Source organism: Chelonoidis abingdonii, chromosome 4 (genome assembly GCF_003597395.2).
Source record: "Chelonoidis abingdonii isolate Lonesome George chromosome 4, CheloAbing_2.0, whole genome shotgun sequence".
NCBI lineage: Eukaryota > Metazoa > Chordata > Testudines > Testudinidae > Chelonoidis > Chelonoidis abingdonii.
In genome coordinates, this window is record NC_133772.1 from 115680994 (window position 1) to 115698796 (window position 17803).

The window sequence follows — 17803 nt, forward strand, 5'->3', positions numbered from 1 at the left end:
CTGGTGGCAGCGAGAATATCCAAGCTGGTAGTGAGCTTGGGGGAGTTTCAGGTAAGCACCCAGGTCTTGGACGCTAAAGTCCAGATCTGGGACAGGAGGCTATTACCACAGCATGGCCTAGTGGATATAGCACTGGACTGGGACTTTGGAGACCTCGGTTCTGTTCCTGGGTGACCTGGTGCCAGTTATGTCACTGCTCTGTGCCTCAGTTTTCCCATCCATAAAATGGAGATAATACTGACTTTCCTAAGTGCTTTGAGTTCTACTGATATATTAGGGTATTTTATTATATTTAAGAAGCAATTAAGATCCTTCATGGAGTAACATAGCTGACACAACAGAAACCACCACTCGACTACCAGACTGAGAAGAAGCTAAGCTATGCAAGCTGGGAGGATTCTCTGAGGACTGGTTGTAAACGCAGGGGATGATGCACTGATTGGTTAAAGCTGTGTGTTTGCAACCAGAAAGCCAGAAATAACAGTCTTGAGCATGGCCCTGAGAGGGAGAAGAGACAGAGCTCCTTGGGGCCCAGGACTGGCTAGAAAGCAGGCTTGAAAATTGCAAGCAAGAAATTTGTCCCGCTGTTGTTTGTTCCTGCTGTGTTCATGGAAATGGGACTTTGTACATTCTTTGTAAACAAACAGGATTGCGTCAAAGAAATCCCTGACTTGTATCATCCATTTCTCCACCTAATGGAAGAACCCCATCACGGCCCAGAATATTGGCTAATGTGCTTGAGCCAAAAGGCGCAAAATACTCTCCTTAATAAATCATTTTGAGGCCTGTGGATGAAAGGTTCTAAGGATCACTTAGCAATAGCAGAACTTCCTTTGAACTGACATCACAGCGATAACAAAGACTGCCTAGACTGTCAAGATTCTAAAACAATAACCTGCTGGATGCAAGATTCACTACAGGTAATTGGAGGGCATGTCTTTCACCATTTCTCACCAGGGATGGAATCACCAGGTAGCAGTCTGGCCAAGCTACACACAGACAACATGATTACAAGGGGCAACCTGCAAGACACACACAGTGCAACCAGTATTGTTTATTCCACAGCATGACCTAATCAAGCAACATTACCAACAGGCTTATTATCGTGGAAATTGTGAGCTGAAGTATTGATTACAGACTTATCTGAATCTGTTTGCTTTGTCCATAATTTACTGATGAACCAAAATGAAAAGTTGGCAATATTGTAAGAAACCAGAGCTGTACAAAGAGCTATCATAAATAATGCAGAATAATTAAGGTGGGAACAGTGGTGTTTACCAGCTTATTTACCCCTGATCTTGCTGGAAGGAGAGGGCACAGGACTGGGACAAAGAAAGGGTTTGTATGTGAGCTAGAGGACAAAGCAAAGTGGAGTAATAGGGGAGGGAAGATAATTGGTTTGGTAGTCTAGGAAGAGATTTGGGAGTTTTTCCAAGATTTTTACCTCAGAGAGCAGGCTTTCCCTCTATGTCTAGTATGGATTATATAAGGATGGGGGTGGCTGTTTGCACCCTTTCTTACAGAATCTGCACCTGGGAGATGCAGGTATTCACCCAGATAGAAATCGGACTACAAAAATAAAAGTCATAGGAGGTTGCTCATAGAACCCAGTTAAGGAAAGCTCTGCACAGAGTGAGAGTTACTAGAGAAAACCCAGCAGAGAAACTATTAGACTTCTCAGGAATACACCAAGATTTTCAGAAATAAGTGCCTAGATCTAATAGATCCTGGAATATATTCTCATTATATCGGTATAAATACAAGACTCTATTTTATCTGCTTATACCTGTCTTTCTAAGCCTGTTTAAGAGTTGTTCCCAGTTTTTGTATTGTTGTCTTTTCCCATGACGCGGATATTAAAGCTCCAGTTACGTTTCAGCACTGTGTTGAGCAAGATTTACTAGAGGTCCATGGACTAAGAAGAATAAAATTCCCACCAGTAGCACTAGTTCAGCCTGAATCATTATTTGTATTATGCTACTGCTAACAGCCTCCTACCAACAGTTGAGTTGTACTGTCCTAAGCAGAGTACAAACAGAGTAAGAGAGAGTCACTGACCTGAAGAGCTAACAGTGTAAGTAAGCTGCACTAGTAGGAGTTGTAGTGTAGACACAACTCTGATGGAGTCTGGTATTTTTTCTACTGTGCCTATTAAAACAGCAGTGTTAACTGACACGCTGGTAAACTTCTAGCATTTTTACAAGTTCTTTGCTGCAGCCAGTGTTCTGCCTCTCCTTCCACACCAGGAAAATACAGCCCTGGTCTGAAAGCATTTTCAGCTACACTGAAAGTGTTCCTCACAGCATGGCTGTGCCAGCGACCATGGATAGGACACTATTTTTTTTTTTTTTTAACATCCTGAGAATGTTGTTTCCCCCATCACTATTTTATAAAGGTTTACCCTGCTCATCCTGGCCAACACAGCAGTGCTGAAGATGGTTTCAGAACACAGCCCCTTTCCAAGACAGATGGAGTCGTACCTGCTTGCTTTCCAAATGCAGATGATGAAAATGTTTCTGAGGGTAACTGAGGTCCAGGTGAATTTGTGGGTGTCACACTCAAAATGAGCATGAGTTGACTGCTTGGCTTTAAAGATCAGTTCTGGGTATTTCTACACTGCAATTAGAAACCCTGTAAGGTGAGAGGGTCCCCAGAGCTCAGGCTGCAGCCCAAGCCCAAATGTCTACACCAGGGGTCAGCAACCTTTCAGAAGTGGTGTGCCGAGTCTTCATTTATTCACTCTAATTTTAAGGTTTTGCGGGCCAGTAATATATTTTAACCTTTTTAGAAGGTCTCTTTCTATAAGCCTATAATATATAACTAAACTATTGTTGTATGTAAAGTAAAAGTTTTTAAAATGTTTAAGAAGCTTCATTTAAAATTAAATTAAAATGCAGAGCCCCCCTAGACCAGTGGCCAGGACCCAGGTAATGTGAGTGCCACTGAAAATCAGCACGCATGCCATACGTTGCCTACCCCTGGTCTGCACTGTAATTAAACAGCACCTTAGCGTGCCCCACAAGCCCAAGTCAGCTGGCATGAGCCAACTGTGGATGTTTAATTGCAGTTTAGACAACTTATTATCCGATAACATCTCATTTCTCATCCCTAGTCACTGGGATGTTTGTAAAAAAGACACAGAAGGTCAGGATGACAGACGACTGATTAGGCCAGTCATCCTTTTGCTCCTGGCCTGGAACTCCTGTAGCACAGCCATTTCCTTCAAACACATGAACAGACCAGGCCCCGTCATAAAAGCCCAGCTGCTATGCAACTGCTCACAATTGCAGGAAATCAACAGAACCAAATACTGGGCTGTTATCTTTTTTCTATCATTTGGAGTTTTGTTTTTTCCTATATGTGTGTGTGGAGTCACCACAGCACACAGGGTTATTAGGGGTCACTCCACAGAAGGTTCCACAGCAGCCATTCAGGAATGATCCAGCAAACCACTGCTTCCTCTCTCTCACTCATCTTTCAGGTGGGCTGAGTGGGAGAGCATTTACAAAGGACAAATAGGCACAAACCTCAATATAAAATGAGAGGCTGATCCATGAAAGCTCCACGTGGTCAAGGATGGAAATAGGTGATCTGTGCTACAATAAAAATATTTTTAATTACTGTGGGATTGTGTGGCAAGAAATGGAGAGGAAATCCAGGCTTCCTTCCTCTCCTCTCAGCACAAACATTGTCACATTTCCATCAGGCATGGGGACCTTGACACACCTTACGGTTTTGGTTTCTGCCTGTAGTCTAAACACATGATGTATGATGCCAAAATACCCAGGTTCCCTTTTGCTAGACCTTTGTTCTGTATATCAGTTCTGATTTCTGCTCTTTTTTATCCTCACATTCCTCCTACCTTGGTTCCCTGCAATCTTTTGGGTCTTCCCCTTCCCCTGCGAAGGGTGCTCTGCACTCTGGGAAAGAGCCAGGAATTCACCTAGCAGCTTCAGTCAACAGTTCTATGTCCCTTAGCGGAATGGTAACGGGAGCAGAAAACACTAAAATAGCCTTGTGGAGGAATTAATCAGGGGGCCTGAACATCAGCACGGTCAGGCTGATATAAGCATTAAGTGAGCTTGTTGCCATGTATAAGAGGTGAGGAGTGAAATCTGAAACCTGAAGGGAGTTGATAAAAGAAGGATGAGAACGTCTGTCATTGAACATCTTTTACAGGTCACTACTAGGGAGGTAGAATACTGGGAGAGGATGGAACATTGCTCTGTTGCATTATAGCAATGCCTATATTGAGGATGACAGACACCCAAATGGAAATGAATGTTTGTGTTATTGAGGGAAGAAAAAGAGATAAAAAAGATGGAATATTTAGCACATACATAGGATAATAGTGCACAGAGATGGAAAAGACCTATCACATCTTCAGGGTGCAGGATAACAGGATGACAAGAGAGGGAAGTAATTACATCAAGGAAGAGGTTTGCTAATATACCTTTCCCTCTTACCTAATATGGAAAGTGGTTTCTTTAATGTTCTGTAGCCCTCCCCCACTCTGACAGACATCTAAGAGCAGCTTGGTGGCTGGCTGGCTGGCTGAAAGAAGAGACAGTAGAGGACAGAATGTGAATGGCATGAAAAACAACAAACAGGGGCCAGCAGCTTCCTTTGTTGTGTAAACAAAGCACAACTTTTCTAAAGGGCCATGTGGGATTTAGCAGCGGAGCCTTGAAAGAACTGAAGTCTCCGAAAGGAAACATCAGTTTCAGGAAACATTAGTCTGCAGAACTGAAGAGTGAGGGGGGATTAAGCCTTCAACTACCTGAAGGGGGGGTTCCAAAGAGAAGGGAGCTCGGCTGTTCTCAGTGGTGGCAGATGAGAGAACAAGAAGCAATGGTCTCAAGTTGCAGTAGGGGAGGTCTAGGTTGGATATTAGGAAAAACTATTTCACTAGGAGGGTGGGGAAGCACTGAAATGGGTTACGTAGGGAGGTGGTGGAATCTCCATCCTTAGAGGTTTTTAAAGCCCAGCTTGACAAAACCATTGCTGGGATGATTTAGTTGGTCCTGCTTTTAGTAGGGGGTTGGATTAGATGACCTCCTGAGGTCTCTTCCAACCCTAATCCTCTATGATTCTAGGATCAATGATTAGAGAAGTGAGGGGATTCCAGATGAAAAGATATTTAAAGGACTGGGACTATTCAGTTTGGAAAGAAGAGTAAAGGCAGAACAATATTAATGAAAAAGTCAGTTGTGCATTTCTCTTTAGCCATACAAAAATATCAAAAGGACATTCAGGAATGCAATAGGCAACAACCACTGAACAGGTAAAAGGAAATGCTTGTTAAAACAATGCATAATGAAGCTGTGGAACTCACTGTTGCAGGATATTATGGTCGGAAATCGAAAGGTTCTGAAGAGGATAAAGCTTCTATGAACAAGAATAGCATCTGCAGTTACATTAACTAGGGCAGCAATATAGTCTCATGTTTTGGTGTATAATCTGATCACTGGTTGGGGACAAGAAGAAGTGTCTCCCATGAAGTAATATTGCCTAGTTGTCTCAGTAGTGATATTTTCCCCTCTCTTGACTCTGAGACATTCAGGTATAGACAAGTAGCCAGAAACAGAGACCACATTAAACTGAACCATTAGGAAGGTCTGAACTAGGTATTCCTAGAATGATGTTTCCATAAGGGACTTCTTATAGGATATGAACATGCAGTGTAATCTTTGACCTCCAGAGCTGTGACTCCAGGAGTTCATAGGTTGACACTGGACACCTCTGTGACAATAAGGTCAAAAGAAGGAACGTGGAAGGGCCAGCCAAGTGGACAAGGCACATATACTTCATGCAAAGCTTTGCATTAAACATTTACTTTAGAAGCAACATTTCACATATCATTCGCTGATGGACGTGCTTATTCCCCACCTGAATTCATCAAGCCAGATTCTGGCCTCACTTACTCTGGTTCAACTCCACCTAGGTCACTGGGGCAATGGTAGGTGTAATTAAGATGTATATCTGTTTATGTCAAGGAAGTAGACTGCACTGGAGACAAGTGCATAAGAACTTTAGTGCTCCTGAATGGCTGACAGCCCTGGAGATTAAGTTCTTATTTACCCACTGACAGATACAGGATGTTTCCTCCCAACTGCCCCATCACTGTGCTTTATCCCTGACCTGAAAGAACAACTTTGAGCAATACAAGCTACCTTCTTACCACATGCCTCATTCTGTGCTTGGCCTCTCTGTTGGGACTGAATAAAGCTGTCCACTAGAACCATCTTGAGTGATGTTTTTTTGTGATGTACACACTGGTCCAACATGAATTGGACAGGGACCCACCAAACTCATTTAACACAAGCCGCTGGACTGCCATCAGATGGTAACAACTTGACTTGAATGGTTACATAAAGACTATGCCACCCATTAACGAATCCTCTAAATCAACCAGTCCTCTCATATACAATCTCATTCCCATGAGGCATCAGTAGGTAATTAGCAAGCCCCTGCAAAACCAACCACCCTCCCATCCCTCCTTGTGAGAAGTCTGAACTCTTTTGCCCGTCTCTCCCCTACAATTAAAACACAAATTAAGGGAGATCCCCTTTTAAACGTCCCCATTACATTTAGCCCCTGCTTTGTGTTGGGCTCTTTATCTTGGGGTAGCTGCTTCATGGAAAGTTCATGGGAAGACAATTGTCCTGCAGACAATAAAGCTGTCTGCAAACCAGGCATTTCTGAACAGAGGCAACAACAGCTCAGACAGAATTTTCAACCTGTTGCTATAGCAGCAGGGTGAATGTGATTCACTGGCAACATTATTGCAGCCACTGCTATGGGGTGGTGGTGAGTGAACATGTCCATTCCAAATCCCTGCTACACTGCCTAGCCCACAGGCTGTGCACAGGTCTTAAGGAGCAGCCAGAAGTGTTAACCTTTTACTGCACATTGCCAGCAAAGGGCAGCAGAAGCTGGTGGGGTTGTCACAGAACTGGTTTGGAACTGCCTTCCTTTTGGGTCCATCAGAAGCAATAAAATAAACAAAGGGGAGAAAATTCAAAGTGTTCTCAGAATTGTCAGGTTTCCAGGTAGATTAAAAATGCCTAGTAGTTGCTGTACACTTTTAACATAAAGTCATAATTAAAATAGCACGTTCTGTCTCTTTCCTCTATGCAGTATTCTTCAGTGTTAATGACAAGTCAATTCAATTACCCAAGTTAACATTTCCCAAACATAAATATAGCCCATATTCCAGGCAAATTCAGGCCATTCAGCAGGAGGCAGCGCTCCACTGGAATTTAATGAACTGGCCCTGGGTGCAGGATCTCAAGAAGTGCATGCAGGCATGGCGCAAATAGCATGATAAATTTTGAAGGCCAGAAGGGACCACTGCGGTCATCCAGTCTGATGTGCGTAAATATACACCGTAGACTTTCAGCAAGAAGTTCCTGCATCAAGGCCACAACTTCTGGTTGAGCTACAGCATAATCTTTTTGAAAGATATCCAACCTTACTACAGATGCTTTAAGAGAAAGAAAAGAACTTAGATCAGTGGTCTCCAACCTTTTTATGCACAAGATCACGTTAATTTAAGTGCAACCCAGGATCTACCTCGCCCCTTCCCTGAGACCCTGCTCCACTCATTCCATCCTGACTTCCCTTTGTCACTCAGTCTCCCCCACCCTCACTCATTTTCAGCAGGATGGGGCTCAGGAAGGGGGTGAAGGCTCTGGGCTGGGGCTGAGGGGTTCGGAGTGTGGGAGGGGACCCCGGGCTGACTCTGGAGCAGGTTGTGGGGTACAGGAGCAGGTGAGGGTGCAAGCTCTGGGAAGGAGTTTGGGTGCAGGAGGGAGCTCTGGGCTGCGGCAGAGTGTTGGTGTGCAGGAGGGGATATGGGGTGCTGGCTCCAGGAGGGGGCTCAGGGCCAGGGGTTGGAGTGCAGGAGGGGGTTTGAATGCAGGAGGGGATATGGGGTGCTGACTCTGGGAGGGGGCTCAGGGCTGGGGCAGGAGTTTGAGGTGGAGGAGAGGATTTGGGATACAGGGGGCATGAGGTACTGGCTCTGGGAGGGGGCTCAGGGCTGGAGGTTGGGGTGCGGAAGGAGTGTGGGCTCCCGCTGAGTGGCACTTACCTCAAGTGGCTCCCAGTTGGCAGCTCAGTGGAGCTAAGGCAGGATCCCTGCCTGCCCCAGCTCCACATTACTCCTGGAAGCAGACAGCATGCCCCTGTGGCCTCGGGGTGAGGACGGGGAAGGGGCACATGGCTCTGACGCTGTTTCTGCCTGGAAGCACTGCCCCCGCAGCCTCAACTGACCGGAGTCCCCTGTTCCCAGCCAACGGAAGCAATGGGGGCAGTGCTTGCAGGAGCATTGTGCACAGAGACCCCTGCCCCCCCCAGGGGCTGCAGGAGCATGCTGTCCACTTCCAGGAGTGACATGGGGCCGGGGCAGACAGAGAGCCTGCCTTAGTCCCGCTACGCCACCGGACTTTTAGCAACCGGAGATCGCGATCGACAGGCAGAGGCTCCAGGATCAACCAATCAATCATGATCTACGGGTTGGTAACCAATGACTTAGATCAACAGTACTTGTTTTACTTCCTACCATTGGTCAGTCTGATCCTCATCTACTCTAAATCTATGGTTCATAAAAGGTGGAAGGAGCAACTTCCAGCAGAAGCAAACACAGCTCCCATCTCGGACAGGGGAAGGGTTCTTTTTGGTTCAACTGGAGAAACTAGAGTTCTGGTTCAAGCCTCTCTTTCTATACCAGTGGTTCTCAAATTTTTGTACTGATGACTCCTTTCACCTAGCAAGCCTCTGAGTGAGACCCCGCCCCTCCTTATAAATTAAAAATACTTTTTTATATATTTAAAACCATTATAAATGCTGGAGGCAAAGCAGTGTTTGGGGTGGAGGCTGACAGCTCACAAGCCCCCATGTAATAACCTCGCAACCCCCGAGAGATCCCGACCCCCAGTATGAGAATCCCTGCTCTACACAAATGGTTTGCAAACTCGGTTCAGAAAAAACACAATAAAGTTCGAAAGTTTCTCTAAACCTTTTAGGTCTAGAAATCACTGTGGAAACCTCAGGAGAATAGACTCGTTCATGAGTTCCTGCACTTCAGGTTAGGGCAGAAATACAGCTGGATCAGCATTCCTGACATTTCAGTGTTTCTCTCTGGTCCCAGCTGGAACCCGTACACGCTGTAGCAGCTGAAAACTAGGCAATAAAGCAAAGAAAATCGAACAGTTTCCAGCTTCTTAAAAGCTCTGGGGTTCAGTTTAAATTTGGGGAAAAGAAAGTTCAGTTGATTCTTTTTGCTACATTGGTTTCCCCTGTCATAAGTAGATAGGTAAGGGTTAATTTTCTTTTACCTGTAAAGGGTGAACAAAGGGGGAACCAAACACCTGACCAGAGGACCAATCAGAGACCTGGATTTTTTTTAAAGTCTGGGAGGGAACTGGAAACTCGGGGTCTTTTTGTTTTCCTCGGCTGTGAGTAAACAAGCTTTTCTTCTAACTCCATCTTCTTTCAAATATTCTACTATCAAGTGTGAGTACAAAGGAAACAAAGTAATAGGCTGTTATGTACTTTGGTTTGTAATTACATGTGTGTTGATTTTGCTGGACTGGTTTAATTGGGCTATCTTTTAAATCAAACTGTTTATTCCTATTTTCTTATAAGCCATATCCCTGTATTGAGTTTCTTAATGCAGAGTTTTTGTTATATGTAAGTTCTTTCTTTTTATATAAAGTTTTCTTTTTAAAACTTGTGGGAGTTTCTTTTCCTAGTGAGGCAAAGGGGAGAGGAATTTCTGTGCCCGGAGCTCTGTCTACCTCTGTGTGACAGGCTAGGGGGAGGGGAGCCCATGCTCTGTGGTTTACTTTCCTATTGTCCCAGGGCGGGAACAAGCTACGGGGAAAAAGTTATAGGGGAAAGAGGGAGAATCAACTCTGTTCTCTTGTGTTTGAGGTTTTTCTCTAGTTACTGCTACGAGACAAAGGGAGGGGTGAATCTCTTTGTGTGAGCTTAACTAGGTTGAATGCATAGCCTCAGGGGGAAGTAGATTATCCTCGCTGGGTTGTATTCAAGGAGCATAGTAAGGCATCGCTCCGGCTAACCCAAGGAAAGGGGGGGAAGCTGGGGGATGAGATAGGGAGACCCAGGGGGCTCTGGGTCTTGTGGGGTCCCCCAGGGATAAGTTGGGGCGACTTGAGGGCTGATAGGAGCCAGAATCCTATCTGGTGGCAGTGAGATAAGATCCAAGCTGGTACAAGCTTGGGGGGAATCATAGTAAGCACCCAGATTTTGGACGCTAAGGTCCAGATTTGGGACACACGTTTACCACATCCCCATTTCCTATCAAGGCACTACCTGGAAAAAGGATTGCTGTATTTGCCAACAAGTGGCCAGATGCCAGTGCAGAGTTAATCACTTAGTAGAGAGCACAGTCTCTGACTTTTGTCTTTGACGGCAGGTGCTCCTCTCCACCCTCTTCTCCTTGTGTGAGCAGTGGGCAGGGCCTTCGGGAGAAGAGGGTGGGAGGGGACAGGGCTTCGAGGCAGAATGTGGGCAGGGCCTTTGGGTGAGGAAGAGGTTGAGCAAGGGTGGGACCTCGGGGGAAAGAGGCCGAGCAGGGGTGAGGCTTCGGTGCTGAGCACAGGCAGAGAAGCAGGTGGGGCCACTGTCTGGGTGCTGGGCCGACAAAAAGATTAACCCAGCCCTGCAGGTGGTGAGTACCTCCTTTTCCTTAAGTGGGCACTTGAGCCACGGATCACACACAGAATTGGAGCCTACAGTAGAGACATTCCTTAGGTGGTTTGGTTCTGTGCATCCTGTATGCTACTGCAGATGGGATATAAAGCAAGGACCTCACATTCTGTAGGCAGCAACTTTTCTGTGTGAGACTAAAGGAAGCCTCTCCCCTTGGAACAAATCAGTAGGAGCTGTGTTCAGCTGGAAGTAACTTTGCAGATCTGATGGTCGTTAAATGTACTTTATTGTGAACAATATATATATATAGTAGCATGAATACAGCGATATGGTACATCCTTCTTTCCATAAGGAGAATCACATTAAACCTACACTTGAATATGAACACAAAGGTTTCATTTCTCATTGGCATATTTATAGTTCACTACAGGTTTGTAAAACAATTATTTCAGAATGTGAATAACCAACAGTGACCACTAATATAAGGGCATCAGAACTGCCAGAGCTACTACAATACAATGTCAACATGTGTATAATACCTGAACATAGCTCAAGCAGGGATAGATGGACCATACAGCTTGTGGGGAAGTTAAGAGTTGTACTATTAAAATATTAGGCCACCTAGAAGTCAAGAATATAGTCTTGAATACAGCAATGTTGTCAGGAGATCTGTGTCCACAGATTCTGGGCAGTGGGCAAAGCAAGAGGATGCAAAACAGATAGCACCTCATGCTGTGAATACTCAAACTGCTTTTCCTTTGCATGATCCACTTAGGACAATGAATTCAGGAGCTCCAGAGTTAGAGCCACGGCTCTCTACAGTTTAAGCTTACATACACCTCTACCTCGATATAACGTGACCCGATATAAGGCAGGTTCGCATACAAGGTGATAAAGCTCTGACACTCTGCTCTGAGCAGCATGTTAAGGGTGCTGGGCCAGGCCGGGGGGTTCAATAAGGGGCAGAGGGTCTCGGGGCAGTCAGGGGCTCCCCCACCCAGGGTCTGGGGGGCAGGAACTGTGGGAGGGCACTTATGGGGATTCCGTAGTACCAGAGTGGCCCGGGGGATTAGCGGGGGGCCGGGAGCAGCCCGCTCTTCTTCCCTCACCCTGGCCCCAGCCGTGTCACTCGGGGGAGAGGGCTTGGGGGAAGGGATCCTCCCCGCACTCACCAGCAGCAGCGGAAGTGGAGCGAGGCAGCCCCAGCCTGCTCCATTCTGCCAGCTCCCAGCCGCAGCACTCCGCTTCCCGCCGCAGGTGAGTACAGGGGCGGGTGGGGAGTCCCTTCCCCAACCTACCTGCACTCAGCGGCGGCAGGAAGCGGAGTGCTGCAGCTGAGAGCTGGCAGAGTGGAACGGGCTGGGGCTGCCTCGCTCCATTTCCTGCTATAGGTGAGTGCGGAGGGCGTCCTTCCCCAGCCTCCCCGCACTCACCAGTGGCGGGAAGTGGAGCAGCTCAGTCCCAGCCAGCTTCCCTCCACCAGCTCCCAGCCATGATGCTCTACTTCCCGCCGGGCAGGCGAGTGCAGGACCTTTCCCCAGCTGCCCCCCAGTGACACGGCTGGGGCCGGGGCAAGGAAAGCAGAGCAGGCTGGGGCTGCATCTCTCCACTTCCTGCCGCAGGTGAGTGTGGGGGGCATCCTTTCCCCAACCTCCCCACATTCACCAGCAGCAGGAAGCGGAGCGCCACAGCTGGGAGGTGGCGGAGTGGAGTGGGCTGGGGCTGGGCTGCTCTGCTTCCCGCCGCTGTGGGTGAGTGCTTGTCAAGGGGTGGGAGAAGGGGAGGTGGATAGGGGCTGGAGCAGTCAGGGGGCAGAGGGGTTGGGGTCTGTGGAGGGGGCAGTCAGGGAACAAGGAACAGGGGGGCCAGAGCAAGTTTGATATAACGGGGTCTCACCTATAACGCGGTGAGATTTTTTGTCTCCCAAGGACCTCGTTATATCGGGGTAGAGGTGTATATTTAAGCTTATAATTGTGTATGTGTATTATATATTTATATATTAATAGATATTCACATTCTATTTAAAAATTTAATCCAGAATTTTCAAAAATTTCAACACCACCTAAATTTTCATGCCAATATTTATATTCAGACACTTATGTGTCCACCTACATATGGATATAAGTGGCTACATTTAACCACGTACATTTGAAAATTTTGGTTTTAGCCAGGAAACTCGTTCACATTGAGGACCACATTCACATGATAGGTCTCAAAGCATAACTGTAAACAGGGAATCATCCAGTGGGTGCATTGCTAGTGCCGTCCCACCGGGATCAGTTCTTGGCCCTATGCCACTTAACATTTTTAGCAATGACCTGGAAGAAAACAAAATCGTTACCAATAAAGTTTACAGATGACACAAAGATGGGGGGAATGGTAAATAATGAGGACAGGTCACTGATACAGAGCAATCAGGATTGCATGGTAAGCTGGGCACAAGAAAACAGTATGCATTTCAATACAACCTTACAGAAAGTGTCACATCTAGGAACAAAATAAATGTAGGCCAGAAAGACAGGATGAGAGATTCTAAGTGGAAAACAGTGACTGTGAAAAATACTTTGGGGCGCAGGTATTGGTGGACAATCAGCAAAACATGATGCCCAGTGCAACACTGGTCAAAAGGGCTAATGTGATCTAGGATATATAAACAGGGAATATCAGACAGGAAGGTTATATTACCTCTGTATTTGGCACTGGTGAGATCCTTACTGAAACACCGTGTCCAGATCTAAGGTACATGATTCAAAAGTGAATAGGGTTCAGAGAAGAGCCACCAGAATGATTAAAGGATTGGAAAATATCCCGTAAAGTGAAAGTCACAAGTAGCTCAATCTATTTAGCTTATCAAAGAGAAGGTTAAGAGGTGACTTGATCACAGTCTATATGTATCTACATGGGGAACAGGAATTTGATAACAGAAGGCTCTTCCCTGTGGCAGACAAAGATATTACAAAATCCAATGTCTGGAAGTAAAGCTAGTCAAATCTGGAGTGGAAATAAGGCACAACTGTTTAATAGTGGGGGTAAGTAATCACTGGAAAAATTCACCAACGATTATGGTATATTTTCCATTACTGGCAATTTTAAAATCAACATTGCATATTTTTCTAAAAGATACACTCTCATTCAAAACAGGAATTAATTAAGGGAATTCCTATGGTTCCAGGTCAGACTGAATGATCACAATCATAGAATCGTAGATTAGGGTGGGAAGAGACCTCAGGAGGTCATCTAGTCCAAACTCTTGCTCAAAGCAGGACCAATCCCAACTAAATCATTGTTAGGCCGGGCCTTAAAAACCTCTAAGGATGGAGATTCCACCATCTCCCTAGGTAACCCATCCCAGTGCTTCACCACCCTCCTAGTGAAATCGTTTTTTCCTAATATCCAACCTACACCTCCCCCACTGCAACTTGAGACCATTGCTGCTTGTTCTGTCATCTGCCACCACTGGGAACAGCCTATCTCCATCCTCTTTGGAATCTCCCCTTCAGGTACTTGAATGCTGCTATCAAATCCCACCCTCACTCTTCTCTTCTGCAGAATGAATAAGTCCAGTTCCCTCAGTCAATGGTCCCTTCTGGTCTTAAAATCAATGACTCTATGGTAAATTTTAAAATGTTCCAAGTCTAGCCATTTGCAATTCCTGTGCACAGAAAGAACAGCTTTAATTATTGTATAAAAACAGGCACAATTTTCCACCCCCAAGCTTGGTTAACTCAAAAATAGCTGGATGGATTTTGCTGGAACTTCCCTGAAAAAATTCACCACTGTGACAAGACCACACATGGAAAGTTGCTGCTGAATTAAGAATTTTTGAGTTATAAGGAAATGACAGCCTGGATGGTGTTCATTAGGCACAGAATCATCAATATTTATGTGAATTTCTTCACTCATCTTCATGTCTAGAAATGCACTGCATGGATATTTTATGCTCTTAAATATAATCAGGTCGCAATCCAACCCATTGTTTAAAAATAACATGCATGTAAGAAAATAGCCGGTATCAAATTATCCTCCCCATGGGACTTGCCTTTAACAGACCTTTGTTTTCTGCATTTCAGGACCCCATCCCAAAAGTTCTGGTTGTTTGTAAATTCAGTTACAAGCGCAATGGATTTTTTGTGTTTAGAACAAACGTTGAAACACAGAAATCGCCAAACAATGCAGCACTTGATTAATCTGAATTGCTCACTCACCCACTGAATTTCTACAAAGAACTCTTCTGAGCTGTTAATCTCATGGCAAAACTTGTTTAGAAACCTCTGCCTCTTTCCTGGAGACACCTTGTAATGTTTCTAGATAGTATTACACACAGATTTCCATTCTCCCCTCAACAATACGTGGAGCAAATTAATATATTCATTTTTGTGTGTTTCAGTTTCCTCATCTCACCATGCAGAGAAGCAGCTAAAAGCTTTTATCAGGTAAGGTACAATCCCATCTACTTTGTTTTATGATGGGATCCCCCATTAGAAAATAAATCACCTCTCCACACAGTTAAGCATCAACTTTCCCTCGCCTCATCATCATTCTCTTAATTTTTAAAATGAGACATCCGGTAATAGTGTAAGAGAGACATAATAAAAATAGCAACAGGCAAAGTAACATTTCAGCCTGGGAAAACGCTGCAAGCTGATGTCATTATACAGGCTGCACCTTCTACAAACACGGTATAAAAAGCTTTCCAACCGGCTTCTGTAGGGCCAAAGGGCAATCCTGCCTCATCTCACCAGTTTTAAGCATCAGTCCCCCCCTCCCCCCCTTCAATGCTATCCGGTTACAAGTTCACACAGACTGCAGTAGCCAAGACATTTCTTCGAACTGCTCCCTCTCTCTGCAAACCAGCTGGCTTTTTAAAATCTCCCCATTCATCTCCCCACGTTAGTGACCCCATCATTGTAGTCCTTTCTCCCACGGCAGCTTCTGGATCCCCCGGAATTGAAACCAAACAGAAACAGATCACTCAGGTGAATTTATTCCTCTCACTTGTTGCACTTACCCGGGGGGAGGGCAGAACACTTCAGCAAGTTCCTCTACGCCAACCCATGGCTTTCAGGCTCGCCGAGCGTGTGTGTGTGTGAGAGAGACAGAGGCTGCGTCCGTGTGGGAGTCCTGTAGGGAGGTATGCACTTTGCATGCTTGAGCAGGACCCGTGGCTGTTTTCATGCCTGCCAATCGGCCCGTCTTGTTCGCGTGGGAAGGGCAGATAGGAAAAAATGTGCAGGTTACTTTGCGATCAGGCACACCCAGAAGGCAAGGGGCGGGAGATAGGCAGAGAGGGGGCAGGGAACAGGCAGAGAGTTTGGCAGGAGCTGATGGGCGCGGGGCAGGATGGTTGGAGACAACAGATAACTAACTTGAAAAGTTAAGCTTTTATTTATTTAAATGAGAAAAATAAATACAGCTCCTTGTTCTAGCAAGAAGCATTTCAACTAATCACCTTGGTAGCGCCCAGCAGCCTCCTCCCAATCCCAGCAGCTGAATCTCTTTCTGAAGTTAACTCTTCATATATCAACGCTGCCGCCTGATACATTCTTCTTCCCCTTCTGCTCCCAAGTGAACTAGTTTGAATGTATTTCCAGACCAGGCCAAACAGGAATCAACATATTAAATTCACAGTATTCATTCATCACACTTTCAAAAATCCATTCCTCTCTATTTAGCTTGAAAGAGACTAGGGAATGTTTATACATTTCCATCAGGGAGCAAAACAATAAAGGCCATGTGCACTGGGGAAAGGTAGCCTGATACCATTTAATTGTTCCTAGAATGAAACAGAACATAATGCCTTTGATGCAAAACGTTCCCCATATCATTCCAAATCTCCTATCAGGTGACATCCCCCTGAAACAGTTTAGATATAAAATCCAATTTGGTATAAAATCTCAAGACCACAGGGACAAAACTCTGTCAGTGCCCCCAGAGAAAAACCAGCATCATTCCACTCACATTTCAAAGGTTACTGAGGGTTTCCTTGCTTCCCCACTCATTATTATAGGGACACAGAATGTACTGAGCTTGAAGCAGCAGGAAAGATAACAGAGATTTCAAGACAAGAGCTATCTGGAAGACTTTAAAGTGCCCGGCTTGCAAAGATCTCACTGATTTTCCACTGACACTGTCAAGTTGTCAAAAAAGCGAAAGAATTTTAAATGAATTCATTGCACACATGGTAAGTGGAATTAGGGTCTGGATGGTGCAGGCTGACCAAATGTGGAAACTACAAGGAAAGACTGAGCCATGGTCCCATGGTTTGGGTCCAACAATGAGATGGACCAGATGAAGCAACAATGAGTAGGACAAGGGTGATGAGGAGGGTCCAAAAAATTGCAAATGAGAACAGCATGCAGTAGACCTGACTGCAATCACTTGCTGGAGTAAAGCAGACTGCCCCACTAGAGGACTACATTAATGACTCAGGTAGAATGAGCAAATAACGGATTTTGGGTTTGGAGACCAAACTGACAAAAAAAAAAATCCAAGTGGCTAATAACTGAAACCATTTTTAATTTTTTTTGTCAAATTGAAAACTTAAAAAAGGGATTTAAAATCAACCAAAATGTTTTGGGTTGATTCAAAATAATTTTTTCAATTTGTCCATATGTGAGTGTTTTTCTGCATACAAAAAAAATTGGCCAAATTTGAATTTAAAACACTATTTTCAAACAAAAAAGTCAAAATAAAACATGAACTTTTTCATAAGAAGAGCTATACTGGGTCAGACCAAAGGTCCATCTCGCCCAGTATCCTGTCTTCTGACAGTGGCCAATGCCAGGTCCCCAGAGGGAATGAACAGAACAGGTAATCCTCAAGTGAGCCATCCCCTGTTGCCCATTCCCAGCTTCTGGCAAATAGGGACTATGGACACCATCCCTACCCATTCTGAGTAATAGCCATTGGACCTATCTGCCATGAACTTATCTAGTTCTTTTTTGAACTGTTAGAAATTATTTTAGATTTTTCTCAGCCAAACTAGTCATTGAATTTGTCCTGAATTTATGAACAGTTTTAGAGCACCAAAAATGCATTTTTGATGAAAAATCTATTAATTGAAAAAAAAATGGCTCAACTCTACATAGAAGAGGTCAGCAGTAATCCATTTTGGGAGTGGATG

General features: G+C 45.0%; 1 protein-coding gene across 4 annotated transcripts in view; it reads right to left on the minus strand.

The window, feature by feature from the left end:
- Positions 1 to 17803, minus strand: part of STON2 (stonin 2) — a 113358-nt gene that overhangs the window by 61835 nt on the left and 33720 nt on the right. For 3 of the 4 annotated variants that reach the window (XR_012655822.1, XR_012655821.1, XM_032797590.2), the window contains exons 1-2: positions 15689 to 16310; positions 4467 to 4550 (exon numbers count right to left, since the gene is read on the minus strand). The exons of the other annotated variant lie outside the window; for it this stretch is intronic. Coding sequence is in view for 1 of the 3 variants with exons in the window: in XM_032797590.2 (XP_032653481.1) it covers positions 4467 to 4524 (58 nt within the window). In the remaining 2 variants the exon portion in view is untranslated. Of the gene's footprint in view, positions 1 to 4466; positions 4551 to 15688; positions 16311 to 17803 lie in introns of those variants that run through there. 4 annotated transcript variants of the gene reach the window in all.